Raw genomic sequence first — 12,818 nt, 5'->3', positions numbered from 1 at the left:
CAGACAGAGACAGACGGGGGACAGACAGACAGAGACAGACGGGGGACAGACAGACAGACAGAGACAGACGGGGGACGGACAGACAGACAGACAGAGACAGACGGGGGACAGACAGACAGAGACAGACGGGGGACAGACAGACAGAGACAGACGGGGGACAGACAGAGACAGACAGGGGACAGACAGAGACAGACGGGGGACAGACAGACAGACAGAGACAGACGGGGGACAGACAGACAGACAGAGACAGACGGGGGACAGACAGAGACAGACGGGGGACAGACAGAGACAGACGGGGGACAGACAGAGACAGACAGAGACAGACGGGGGACAGACAGACAGAGACAGACGGGGGACAGACAGACAGAGACAGACGGGGGACAGACAGACAGAGACAGACGGGGGACAGACAGACAGAGACAGACGGGGGACAGACAGACAGAGACAGACGGGGGACAGACAGACAGAGACAGACGGGGGACAGACAGACAGAGACAGACGGGGGACAGACAGACAGAGACAGACGGGGGACAGACAGAGACAGACGGGGGACAGACAGAGACAGACAGGGGACAGACAGACAGAGACAGACGGGGGACAGACAGACAGAGACAGACGGGGGACAGACAGAGACAGACAGGGGACAGACAGAGACAGACAGAGACAGACGGGGGACAGACAGAGACAGACGGGGGACAGACAGACAGAGACAGACGGGGGACAGACAGACAGAGACAGACGGGGGACAGACAGACAGAGACAGACGGGGGACAGACAGACAGAGACAGACGGGGGACAGACAGACAGAGACAGACGGGGGACAGACAGACAGAGACAGACGGGGGACAGACAGAGACAGACGGGGGACAGACAGACAGACAGACAGACAGAGACAGACGGGGGACAGACAGACAGACGGGGGACAGACAGACAGAGACAGACGGGGGACAGACAGACAGAGACAGACGGGGGACAGACAGAGACAGACGGGGGACAGACAGACAGAGACAGACGGGGGACAGACAGACAGACGGGGACAGGGAGAGAGAGAGACGGGGACAGGGAGAGAGAGACAGGGAGAGAGGAAGCAAGGGGTTAGTGACAGATTTCCATTGGCAAGCTCAGCACTCAGTCTTGGCAAGCACTAGGGTTTCCGTTAGGAAAATGCAGTAAGGAACAGCAAAATCACCAGCCTATGTCAATCCAATATGTCACGTAATAGAAAGGTTTAAGTCTACAAAAAACGTAGTCCACTCTGTTTCTTACAGAGTCTAGTTTTGGAAACAGAAAAATGTATTGAGATCAAAGGTTTTATCGAGGCGAAAATGAGCAGAATGTCTGTTCTCCCACTGCCGGCCACTGAGCTTCCTCTCATTACCATATTTGGTAGTGAGTGGAAACTCCAACCAGATGCTTCACATTTATACACCTGGTGAAATATATCTGGCTCATTGCTCGTTCTCTGTTATAAGCCCAGCAATGTGCACAAGGCAGTAGGCTATGTGCCAAAATTCATTTCACAAAGCAATTAGCGGGAAAACACAATTGTCAAAAGTGCACATGCACTTCAATATGACAGAGATGAAAATATTAATTACAAATTTTGAAAGACGAGAGATCTAAAGATGCAACAACTAGCATGGGTTGCTAATATGACTAGAAGTGTGCGTTTGGCTACTGGACAATGAAAGAAAGTAGAACATGAGAGAAATAGACTTCCATATGCCATTGAAACCAGTAGTCTTTATAAAATAATTGGCTCCACATTCTACAGGTTAGATTTTACTTTGAAGCAAGGTAAGACATGCCTCATTAACATGAAGTAAAATGTTTGGTTTCAAACAATTAAGTGTATGTTTTTAAAATGCATCCTGCCTCCAGCCAGCTCATTGCAACATGGTGTGTGTATGATGCGCTGAACACTGCCTACCATCACCTTGGAAACACACTTCAATCATCAGTCCAAAAATCTATTATTAAAACAAAAGCTATTTTTAAAATCGTGGCCATCAAAACTGTTTTTAACACACGATTGCATTTATTGTTAGGCAAAGATTGGGCTGATGAAAGCATGTTTCACAGCAGTAATGAATGAGCTGTTTGAGGAGCTGCAGCAGCAGCTTTCACGTTGTCTGACAGATTTGTGTTCATAGGCTCTGTATCTGTATGCTGCGTGTGTGTGATGAACTTAACGACTCACGAAAATACACAGAAGGCAATTTAATTCCACAAAATGTATGCAAATGCCCCTATAGCATGACCGGTCAAATGTATTTCCATCTATAAAAAGGCTATAAAGCATTATTTTGCAATGGGATTATTTTATTTTTATTGGACAATTGGGCAGTGGCAGTTAACATTTATTTTGGTGTGGGGAGGGGGGGCAAAAGCCGGCTATTACCGGCTAACGGAAATCCTGGCACACACGCACAAAGCACAGTCTTGGCTAGAGTCCATCTACTGCAGCTGGACAGGCTGTTATCGACAAATTAACATCACCTGCTTCTCCGGTGTGTGTGTGTGTGTGTGTGTGTGTGTGTGAGACAGACAGAGAGACAGAGAGAGAGACAGAGACAGACAGACCCAGCCGACAAACAACCACTCACCAGGTGTTGTACAGGCATGGGTGCGGGGGCCATGGGAGCAGGATTCCAGGCCCTGGTGCTGGTCATGGTCTTGCTCTGCCAGTTGTGTCCCCCAGTCAGCCTCTTCTCTCCAGACTGGCTCCACTGCATGTCTGGCCTGAACACCGGGGCACACAGAGACAAAATACACCGTGCAAAAACACCACACTCGTTAATCAACTGTCACAACATGACACTATATAATATCTGTAACAATCCGACACCAACGGTTACAGGTAGGCAAATAATAGAAACGGATATAACTGCATGTCTATAATGTTATTAATAAGCAGCTGTCGTCGTCGTCGGCGCAGACGGGCAAGCTGCTGCTGTCGTCGTCGGCGCAGACGGGCAAGCTGCTGCTGTCGTCGTCGGCGCAGACGGGCAAGCTGCTGCTGTCGTCGTCGGCGCAGACGGGCAAGCTGCTGCTGTCGTCGAAGACGGGCAAGCTGCTGTCGTCGTCGACGCAGACGGGCAAGCTGCTGTCGTCGTCGACGCAGACGGGCAAGCTGCTGTCGTCTCCTAAACACGACCCCGCCAAGCCGCACAGTTTTTTGACACACTGCTTGCTTAACCTGGAAGCCAGCCACACCAATGTGTTGGAGGAAACACCGTACATCTGGCGACCGGAGTCAGCTTGCAGGCGCCCGGCCCGCCACAAGGAGTTGCTAGAGTGTGATGGGACAAGGACATCCTGGCCGGCCAAACCCTCCCCTAACCCGGACAACGCTGGGCCAATTGTCCGCCGCCTCATGGGTCTCCCGGTCACAGCCGGCTGTGACACGCCCTGGGATCGAACCCGGGGCTGTAGTGACGGCTCAAGCACCGCGATGCAGCGCCTTAGACCACTGCGTCACTTAGGAGGCCCAGAATATCACTTATTTTAGTAGTGTGTTTTATGTCGAGAAGCAGTCTACTGTGTGTTATCAGCACTGCCTGCCTGGGACTGGAGTACTGTAGGATGGCAGACCGCCACAGCCCTCTATTGTCTAGGGAAAACGCTGCAGTAGTCTGGCTCTACATCACATCTACACACACACACACACACACACTTACTTCTTGGCTGGGGCTCCTCCGAACTGCAGATCTGAGGAGAGAGAGAGGGATGGGTTACGTGTATTTAAGTCTCCAGAGAGAGAGACAGACACAGAGAGACAGAGAGACAGAGAGACAGAGAGAGAGACAGAGAGACAGAGAGAGAGACAGAGAGACAGAGAGAGTATCTAAGCCAGACAGACAGAAAGCCAGCCAGCCCTGGGGAGTAGTGAAGGCTCCTAAATACTGTTTACAGTAAGAATAGCGGCTTGTGATAAGTGGCTCCCTACTGGGTTCCCTCTCACTGTCCTTTCCCTGCCTGTCCTCTCTCTGTCTGCCCAAACCCCTGATCGCTACTAGGGCCAATCCCTACCATTAGGTAATCCAGGACCAAGAGGGAAAGAAGAGGGCTAGACCAAGGGGGAGAGGAGAGGGGTAGAGAATAGAGGGGGAGAGGAGAGAGACATGAGGAGTCAGCAGAATGCACAAAGAGAAAGACACACAAGGAGGAGACAGATGAGGACACAAAAGAAGTGTGTGTGTTTCTGTACAGTACTCACTGCCTACGAGGTTGGCGAGGGAGGAGTCCAGGTCGTTGGCCAGCAGCTTGCCCCCTGGGTGGTACCCCTGATGGGGGTGACCGGGGTGGGGGTGACCAGGGTGGGGGTGGTGGAGGGCCATGGGGGGAGCCTGGTTATGGTTGGACACTGTGGGCTTCAGCAGGTCCCCAAGAGCATCAAACCCTGGAGGACAGAGAGATGGAGACACCGGTTAATACAATACACACAGCACAAAGCCAAGCAGGTACATTATACATACACAAGGATATCAGCATTACACAAAGCGTAGGCCACGAGCTCACACACAGATGGGTTATGAGGTTACAAGAAAAGCACTGCATGCAGGAACGGTTTGACTCAAGTTTGAGAGAGAGAGAAATGACTTGGGGGGGGGGGGGGGGGGGCAGAATCAGGCTGTGGAATATCATGACAGAGTCATGAAGTCAAACGGCTGTGGTCCATTCCTTTGATATCTATGCTCAGGGCTTCAGTAGCTGTGTACTGTCTATTCATTGTATTTCTAGGATTCAGCCTCAGGGGCGGTAGCTGTATTTGAGTGATGGATTTCTGTTATTGAGTCATTACGCTGATCGATTCTATTCATTACATTTCTAGAATAAAACAGTAGAAGTGGAACCCATTTAGTTCTACCGTTTATAGTCAGTCACAGTCGATAAGATTTTTTTATTTTTTTCCCCAAATCTATTTCTAGCCCGAGTAGGCTAGCTATTTTTGTGTGCTAATGAATTTTATGTGCTCGTTGTTGTGGAGTCATTACCCAGATGGATTCTATTAACTCTGTTTCTGGATGAAAACAGGAGCTTTATCCTTTCTATGTATCCTATTTCTAGGCCCAGCAGCTGTGTTATGATGGATTTACGTTCTTGTGGTTGGCATGTTGTGAAGTCATTACGCTGATTGAGGCTGTGTATTCTAGCAGCCAAGAGGACACACACACACACACAGGCCTGTACTGTATTAATGTATACAGGGTTGATAGGGGTAGCAGTGAGAGTCAATGAGAAATGAAGTAATTCACGGTGTAAACCTTAAATTATATTACTATAACCATGGTCAAGTGTTGGTACTCATTCTGCTAATGGGGACACAATACCACACACACAGAGCGAAAGGGAGAAAGGAGCAAAGAGACGTGTAGCCAGGCCGACAGGAGGAGGACGAGGACGATGACAGAGGGGGAGGACGACGACGACAGAGGGGGAGGAGGACGACGACGACAGAGGGGGAGGAGGACGACGACGACAGAGGGGGACGGAAGGAGAGTCATATTAGAGGAAGAAAAAGACATGAGAGCTGCCCTCCCACCCCTCCCTCATCTCCTCCCTCATCTCCTCCCACCCCTCCCTCATCTCCTCCCTCATCTCCTCCCTCATCTCCTCCCACCACTTGACTAAGAGAAAATTAAGCGAGGGAGCGGGGAAAAAGGAGGAATAATATTTGGTTAGAAAGCTGTGTCTAGCTTCAGGAGTGTGCTGACAGAGCAATGCATCCCAGATGGAACCCTATTCCCTACATACTACACTACTTTTAACCTGAGCCCTATTCGGTCAAAATTAGTGTAGTATGTAGGGAATAGGGTGCCATCTGGGACTCCACGTTGATAAAGTAGGAACTTCCTGCTTGGTTCAGCAGGAATCAGAGAAAACCAGCACACTCAGTAGAGAGAGAGAGGAGGAAGGCAGAGGGGAAGAGAGCCTCGACCCCGCAAAAAACACATTTAAGAAAGAAGAGTTAACCGTTAGCTAAGTGTTTGGAGGGGCTCAGATTGAGACAACAGAGGCAGTAGAGGGAAGAGGGGAAAGATGAAGAGAGGAGAACAAATGGAAAGGTAGCGCCTCTGAAGAGATGGGCTGTCTGTAATGTGGGATGGCGGGACGGTGTGAACAACAAATGGATGGGTGACAGATGAATGGGAATGGAATGAGATGACCATAACACACACAGCGATGCAAGATGAAACAGTGGTAGTAGGAACACCCGACCTAAAGCTGAATTATTTTGTGGCAACACAAACCAAGCCAGAGATCTGAACCAAACCAGCAGAAGTGAAAGAGGTTAAGTCTAGCAGCTAGTTGTAATCATAGGTAGTAAGCTAAACCAAGCCAGAATTACTCATTTAGTGTATGGTTCTCTTTACCATCGGCGGCTGGCTGCACGCCGTTATTGGCTATTCCTCTAGCCCCGCCCCCAAAAACAGCGTCAAAATCTACATTTATGGAGGACTCAGCTTGGACAGCAGCACCTAGGAGACAGAGGTCAGAGGTCATGAGATTGTTGTCAGGGCTACATAAAACTGGCTTTAGGCGGAAGACATTGTGAACACAGAGGAAGCACTGGCTGGCTCTCAGTAAATAATATTTATTCATCTCTGTTGCTAGGGAGCATGGGGCCATCATAAGAGCTTCAGAACGCTGAAGGTTTTAACACTGTCGTAACCGCTACATAGGATGCATTTCAGTGTTTCTAATAGAAAATAAAATGGTGGCTAGGCGAATGAACGGGTGATGAATGGATAAACACATGAATGACAGAATACATCACACAGGAAATACGTTTTTATATTTACAAGTAAAAAGAGAGCTGTATTCAGAGGCCAAAATAAAACCCCTGAAGTCTAAACAGAGGCTTGTCAGGACAAAGGGTTTTACACGTGTTTTGTGTGACTATACACAGCTTATCAACACTCTGTATCTCCACCCTCCTTCTGAACAGGAAGTTCAGGAGGTTAAGTGAGAAAAACAAACTACGAAAAGTGTGTGTGTTTTCCTGTGTTGATTAGTAGCGCGCACGTCCATGTCCTACCTCCCCAGGCACTGGCGGCTGTACAGATGGAAGGAGTGCTCTGGACAGCAGGGATGAAGGCTGGCTGCAGGTCAAACAGATCACTACTGAGGTTGGGCATGCTGGAGGGGAGGGAGAGAAAGAAAATCAATGAGAGAGTAAATGTGATTAAAGTTTCCCTTCTACTTTATCAACGTATCTTTAAAGAGGACTGCTAGCAACGGCCAAGAAAACAAACCAACAAGTAATCACATCATAGAGCTTTCATTTGCACAAATATCAGCTTTGACATACGCAGAGCGATAAAAACTGATCATGAGAACGACAGCATTTTTAAACATCAATAACGTTGATTCAATTCATTATGTCTTTTTGACTTGACCAGGGCACGTTGGACTACGGTGGTGGTTGTTGTTGAGACGGCCCATAGACTTCTATCTACACTAACTGTTATAACCACCTATAACCTGTCGTTAGCATGTTATAACCTACCTATTGGTGGATGGTGTGTTGAATAGCTCCATGGCCTGGTTGGTGTTGTGGTTGACACTACCCATGGACTGTGTACTGGGGGAGGCAGAGGGAACAATGGACACACCTATCTCCTTCAGACGCTGGTCCTGGAGGAACAGAGAAACACACTGTCAAACATCGAGTACGAGTTGGCTAACACACCTTACTTCACTAACATGTTTTAGCCTTGCGCTAACAAATATATTTGTTTTTAAAAATGTAGATTTTTTTTCCCTCAGCGTTTATAGAGAGCAGTATGGCTAACTCAAAAACCTTCAGCTGGAAAATGTGAAATGTCAACATGTTTTCTGCAGGACTATTTGCTAGCTAGACTAGAACTCTGCTGCATTGTCCTTTCACCATCCACAGAGCTCATCTAAAACATTAAAACTCACACAGCAGTTGTATCAATGAGGCACAAAATAAGCCAGAAGTTACAACATGCTGTGCCCAGCAAGCTGTTTGACTTTTCCCCGCAGCCTCGTAACAGGTGTGAAACTTCCAGCGATGCTGTCAGGCAGTTAAATCTGAATATCACTAGTGTTTTTCTGTAGTTTCGTTGTTATGGTATTTCTATCTCCCAAGTGAAATGTTGTTTAGTGTAGCAATATATAGTGTAAACTTGTGTACTGTTGTAATAATGTTTAGTGTATCGGTGCTCCCCTTCTAAGGCCTGCCGTCTCTCCTTCTAACCCCTTCTTCGTGTGTGTGTGTGTACTTGTTTTTCTACCTTATCAGGACCCCAATGTCCTCACATTTCACCTTATTGTTTTCCTACCTTGTCAGGACATTCACTTTTTTTTTTTGAAAAGTCAGGACTTGAATTTGTTTGAATACTATTTTAAGAGTTAGGTTTAGGGTTCTGGGGTAAGGGTTTTTGGAGTTAGGTTAAGGGTTAAAGAGGATTTTTAATGGTGGAATAAATGTTACACTCTAAAAAGTCCTGAAATTTCCCAAACACGCAGCTGTGTGTCCCAGTGTAAAGATGTTACCTGTACCTTGAGGGCCTGCAGTCTGGCCTGCTCCTCTTCTAAGGCCTGCAGTCTCTCCTTCTCGTCCATGCGGCTGAAGGACATGCCTGTACTGGACAGAGACGTCACCGCACTGGACAGAGTGGACGCTCTATAGTCGGAGAACAGGGAGAGGACAGGTTTTACACACAGTATAAACGTGAAGAGGGTGAGCGAGAGAGAGAAAAGGGGAACCAGAGGTTTAGATCGTGTATATACCACTGGTAGCAGCGCTACTCTCTGGTTCAGAGGGGTTGGGTTAAATGCATTCAACATTTCAGTTGAATGCATTCAGTTCTACAACTGACTAGGTATATCCCCCTTTCCCTTCATGTAAATGCTGACAAAATTTGGTGAATTTCAAACCTCTTTTCTCCACTGGGAGGAATGTCTTAACCTGTTAGGGCTAGGGGGCAGTATTGACACGACCGGATAAAAAACGTACCCGATTTAATCTGGTTACTACTCCTGCCCAGTAACTAGAATATGCATATAATTATTGGCTTTATATAGAAAACACCCTAAAGTTTCTAAAACTGTTTGAATGGTGTCTGTGAGTATAACAGAACTCAAATGGCAGGCCAAAACCTGAGAAGATTCCATGCAGGAAGTGGCCTGTCTGACAACTTGTGTTTCATCTTGGCTCTTTTTATTGAAGACTGAGGATCTTTGCAATAACGTGACACTTCCTACAGCTCCCATAGGCTCTCAGAGCCCGGGAAAAAGCTGAACGATATCGAGGCAGCCTCTGGCTGAAACACATTATCGCTTTTGGCAAGTGGCCGATCAGAGTACTATGGGCTTAGGCGCGTGCCCGAGTCGACCGAATGCTTTATTTTCTTTCGTCTGTTTACCTAAACGCAGATTCCCGGTCGGAATATTATCGCTTTTTTATGAGAAAAATGGCATAAAAATCGATTTTAAACAGCGGTTGACATGCTTCGAAGTACAGTAATGGAATATTTAGAATTTTTTTGTCACGAATTGCGCCATGCTCGTCACCCTTATTTACCCTTTCGGAGAGAGTGTCTTGAACGCACGAACAAAACGCCGCTGTTTGGATATAACTATGGATTATTTTGAACCAAACCAACATTTGTTATTGAAGTAGAAGTCCTGGGAGTGCATTCTGACGAAAACAGCAAAAGTAATAACATTTTTCTTATAGTAAATGTGACTTTGCTGAGTGCTAAACTTGCTAGGTGTCTAAATAGCTAGCCCTGTGATGCCGGGCTATCTACTGAGAATATTGCAAAATGTGCTTTCACCGAAAAGCTATTTTAAAATCGGACATATCGAGTGCATAGAGGAGTTCTGTATCTATAATTCTTAAAATAATTGTTATGCTTTTTGTGAACGTTTATCGTGAGTAATTTATAAATTCACCGGCAGTGTTCGGTGGGAATGCTAGTCACATGCTAATGTAAAAAGCTGGTTTTTGATATAAATATGAACTTGATTGAACAAAACATGCATGTATTGTATAACATAATGTCCTAGGGTTGTCATCTGATGAAGATCAAAGGTTAGTGCTGCATTTAGCTGTGGTTTGGGTTTATGTGACATTATATGCTAGCTTGAAAAATGGGTGTGTGATTATTTCTGGCTTGGTACTCTGCTGACATAATCTAATGTTTTGCTTTCGTTGTAAAGCCTTTTTGAAATCGGACAGTGTGGTTAGATTAACGAGAGTCTTGTCTTTAAAATGGTGTAAAATAGTCATATGTTTGAAAAATTGAAGTTTTTGCATTTTTTAGGTTTTTGAATAACGCGCCACGGGATTACACTGGCTGTTACGTAGGTGTGACGATTTGGTGCCACCTACCCTAGAGAGGTTAAGGGTTTTATGGTAAAGTATAACTATGTGCTTCTTATACAGGTTTTATGGTAATGTATAACTAACTATATGTGCTTCTTATAAAGGCGTTATGGTAAAGTATAAATTTGCATGTGCTTCTTCAACAGGTTTTACAGTAGGCATAATGCGGTGGTTCAATGCCAGTCCAGTAGTACAGTACCTGGTGTCAGCGCTGAGCTCCTTGGTCTTCTTCCCCTCCAGAGAGGCTAGGTGCTGCTCCAGAGCCTCCAGGAGACTACTGGGGGCCTGGGGGAGGACGAGAGGGGGGAGGAGAGGGAGGACGAGAGTAGGGGGAAGGAGAGGGAGGACAAGGACAAGAGGGGGGAGGGAGAGGGAGGACAAGGACAAGAGGGGGAGGGAGGGAGGACAAGAGAGGGGGAGGGAGGACGAAGGAGGACGAGGGAGGACGAGGGGAGGGAGAAAGCGAGAGGGAGGAGGAGAGAGGGGGAGGAGGGAAGAGGGGTAAGAGGGAGAAGGGGATGAGACTTGCCAAAATAAAACTCATTCTCACTGTACCCGCTCTCTGTCACTCATTTACCTCTGAACACATCGATAAAAACACAGAGTCCCAGAAAATCCCTCTCAGAATAGAACTAAGGCTTTGTCCCCAATTGCTCCCTATTCCGTTCATAGTGCACAGGGCTCAAAAGCAGTGTACTCTATAGGGAACAGGGTGCTATTGGGGATAAAGCCCACAGCTACATGCACTCTGTATAAAGTAGGTTAACAACAACAGGTTCCAGGAAAACAGATCAACATCTGAACAGAGTGGAAGAGAGGGAGGAAACAGAACAGGAGGGAAAGGAGGGGGATGAGTGGAGGTGGTTGGGAAACATGCAGACAGTTCACATTTTGTCCTGTCTGGTTCGTGCCAAAATATACACAACACCCGGAGGGGCCATAGCCTAGTTGGACAGGGCTGGTTCTTTGGCTGTGCGTCCCAAATGCATTAAAGAGAGATTAGGGTGCCATTTCAGACGCATCCCAAGAGAAAAAAAAGGAGATTCCTTCAATTGGAGGTTGTGTCTGAAATAAGGGATCATATACCATAAGTCAGGGATGGGCTACCGTGATGGGGTGGGGGCATAAAGAAATATCAGACTTCACGAGGGGCAGCAGGGGTTCAGGGTGCCCACATCCATACACCAGTAGTGACCTACTTTACACCAGAGCCCTATGTAGTGCACTACTTTAAACAGGAGCCCTATGTAGTGCACTACTTTACACCAGAGCCCTATGTAGTGCACTACTTTACACCAGAGCCCTATGTAGTGCAGTACTTTTAACAGGAGCCCTATGTAGTGCACTACTTTAAACAGGAGCCCTATGTAGTGCACTACTTTACACCAGAGCCCTATGTAGTGCACTACTTTACACCAGAGCCCTATGTAGTGCACTACTTTACACCAGAGCCCTATGTAGTGCACTACTTTAAACAGGAGCCCTATGTAGTGCAGTACTTTACACCAGAGCCCTATGTAGTGCACTACTTTACACCAGAGCCCTATGTAGTGCACTACTTTACACCAGAGCCCTATGTAGTGCACTACTTTTGACCACTATGGGACATGAAGGTAACAGCTCTATAGGGTTCTGGTCAAAAGCAGACCACGTGTAGATCGTTTAGAGCACAGCCAGAGGCCTCTGTTTAGACAGAGCCAATATTAGCTCAGACACACTGTTCTATTCTCTCCTACAAAATAACCACATTCCATCGCATTCACAAACATTCCACCTTGACACACAGAGAGAGCAAGAGAGATAGGAGAGAGAGAGTAAGAGATAGGGAGAAAGAGCGTTAGAGAAAGAGAGAGAGCAAGAGGGAGAGAACAAAAGAGTGAAGTAAAGAAAAAGGCAATAGTTATTATTTTAACCGCTAGTCTTCCCCTGACAATCTTTGAAGTTTAAAGAGAGAAAAGGAAAATGATTTGATGTCATTTTTACAACTACGATGTCTTAATGCATAGCAGGGCTCTACGCATTTCTACACCGAGCACGTGAGAGCCTAATTTGAAAAATATTAGGTGCATACAAAGAAATGTAGGACTAGAATGACAAATATTTGAGATATTAAAAGGACGGAATCCTTAATTCCAGGTCGCACAGCAAAATATTTAGGTTGCACTGTAGAGCCCTGCATAGCATACAAACATTACAGTAATAATCAGGGGGTCAAATATAGGTTCAATTCATACGTTAAATGTCTGAAAAACATTCTTAATCAACGCTCTATGGCTGTCTGATTAAAGAACCTTTCGATGTATATAGCTGATGTATATAGCTGGGAGGTCTGTCTGGACGTGCGTTCATGCATGGGGGGGGGGGGGGGGGCTTCATGCAAACCAGAGCACAAGCTAAGGTGAAGTCAACAACTTTATGTTACAGCAGCCACCATGACGAAGGCCATTGACTTCAC

The 12,818-nt window shown here is 46.7% G+C and overlaps 1 protein-coding gene across 3 annotated transcripts in view; it reads right to left on the bottom strand.

The window, feature by feature from the left end:
• The window catches only part of LOC106578047 (phosphatidylinositol-binding clathrin assembly protein), a 77,013-nt gene that overhangs the window by 11,631 nt on the left and 52,564 nt on the right, over positions 1-12,818 (bottom strand). For all 3 annotated transcript variants that reach the window (XM_014156607.3, XM_014156609.3, XM_045701576.2), the window contains 8 exons: positions 10,563-10,648; positions 8,527-8,656; positions 7,514-7,641; positions 7,043-7,143; positions 6,378-6,482; positions 4,220-4,402; positions 3,681-3,711; positions 2,607-2,742 (listed from right to left, as the gene is read on the bottom strand). In XM_014156607.3, coding sequence (XP_014012082.1) covers positions 2,607-2,742; positions 3,681-3,711; positions 4,220-4,402; positions 6,378-6,482; positions 7,043-7,143; positions 7,514-7,641; positions 8,527-8,656; positions 10,563-10,648 — 900 coding nt within the window. The remainder of the gene's footprint in view (positions 1-2,606; positions 2,743-3,680; positions 3,712-4,219; positions 4,403-6,377; positions 6,483-7,042; positions 7,144-7,513; positions 7,642-8,526; positions 8,657-10,562; positions 10,649-12,818) is intronic.

The sequence above is a fragment of the Salmo salar genome, chromosome 18 (genome assembly GCF_965601325.2).
Source record: "Salmo salar chromosome 18, fSalSal1, whole genome shotgun sequence".
In the NCBI taxonomy this organism is placed as follows: Eukaryota; Metazoa; Chordata; class Actinopteri; order Salmoniformes; family Salmonidae; genus Salmo; species Salmo salar.
This window is presented reverse-complemented; position numbering and strand designations above follow the sequence as displayed.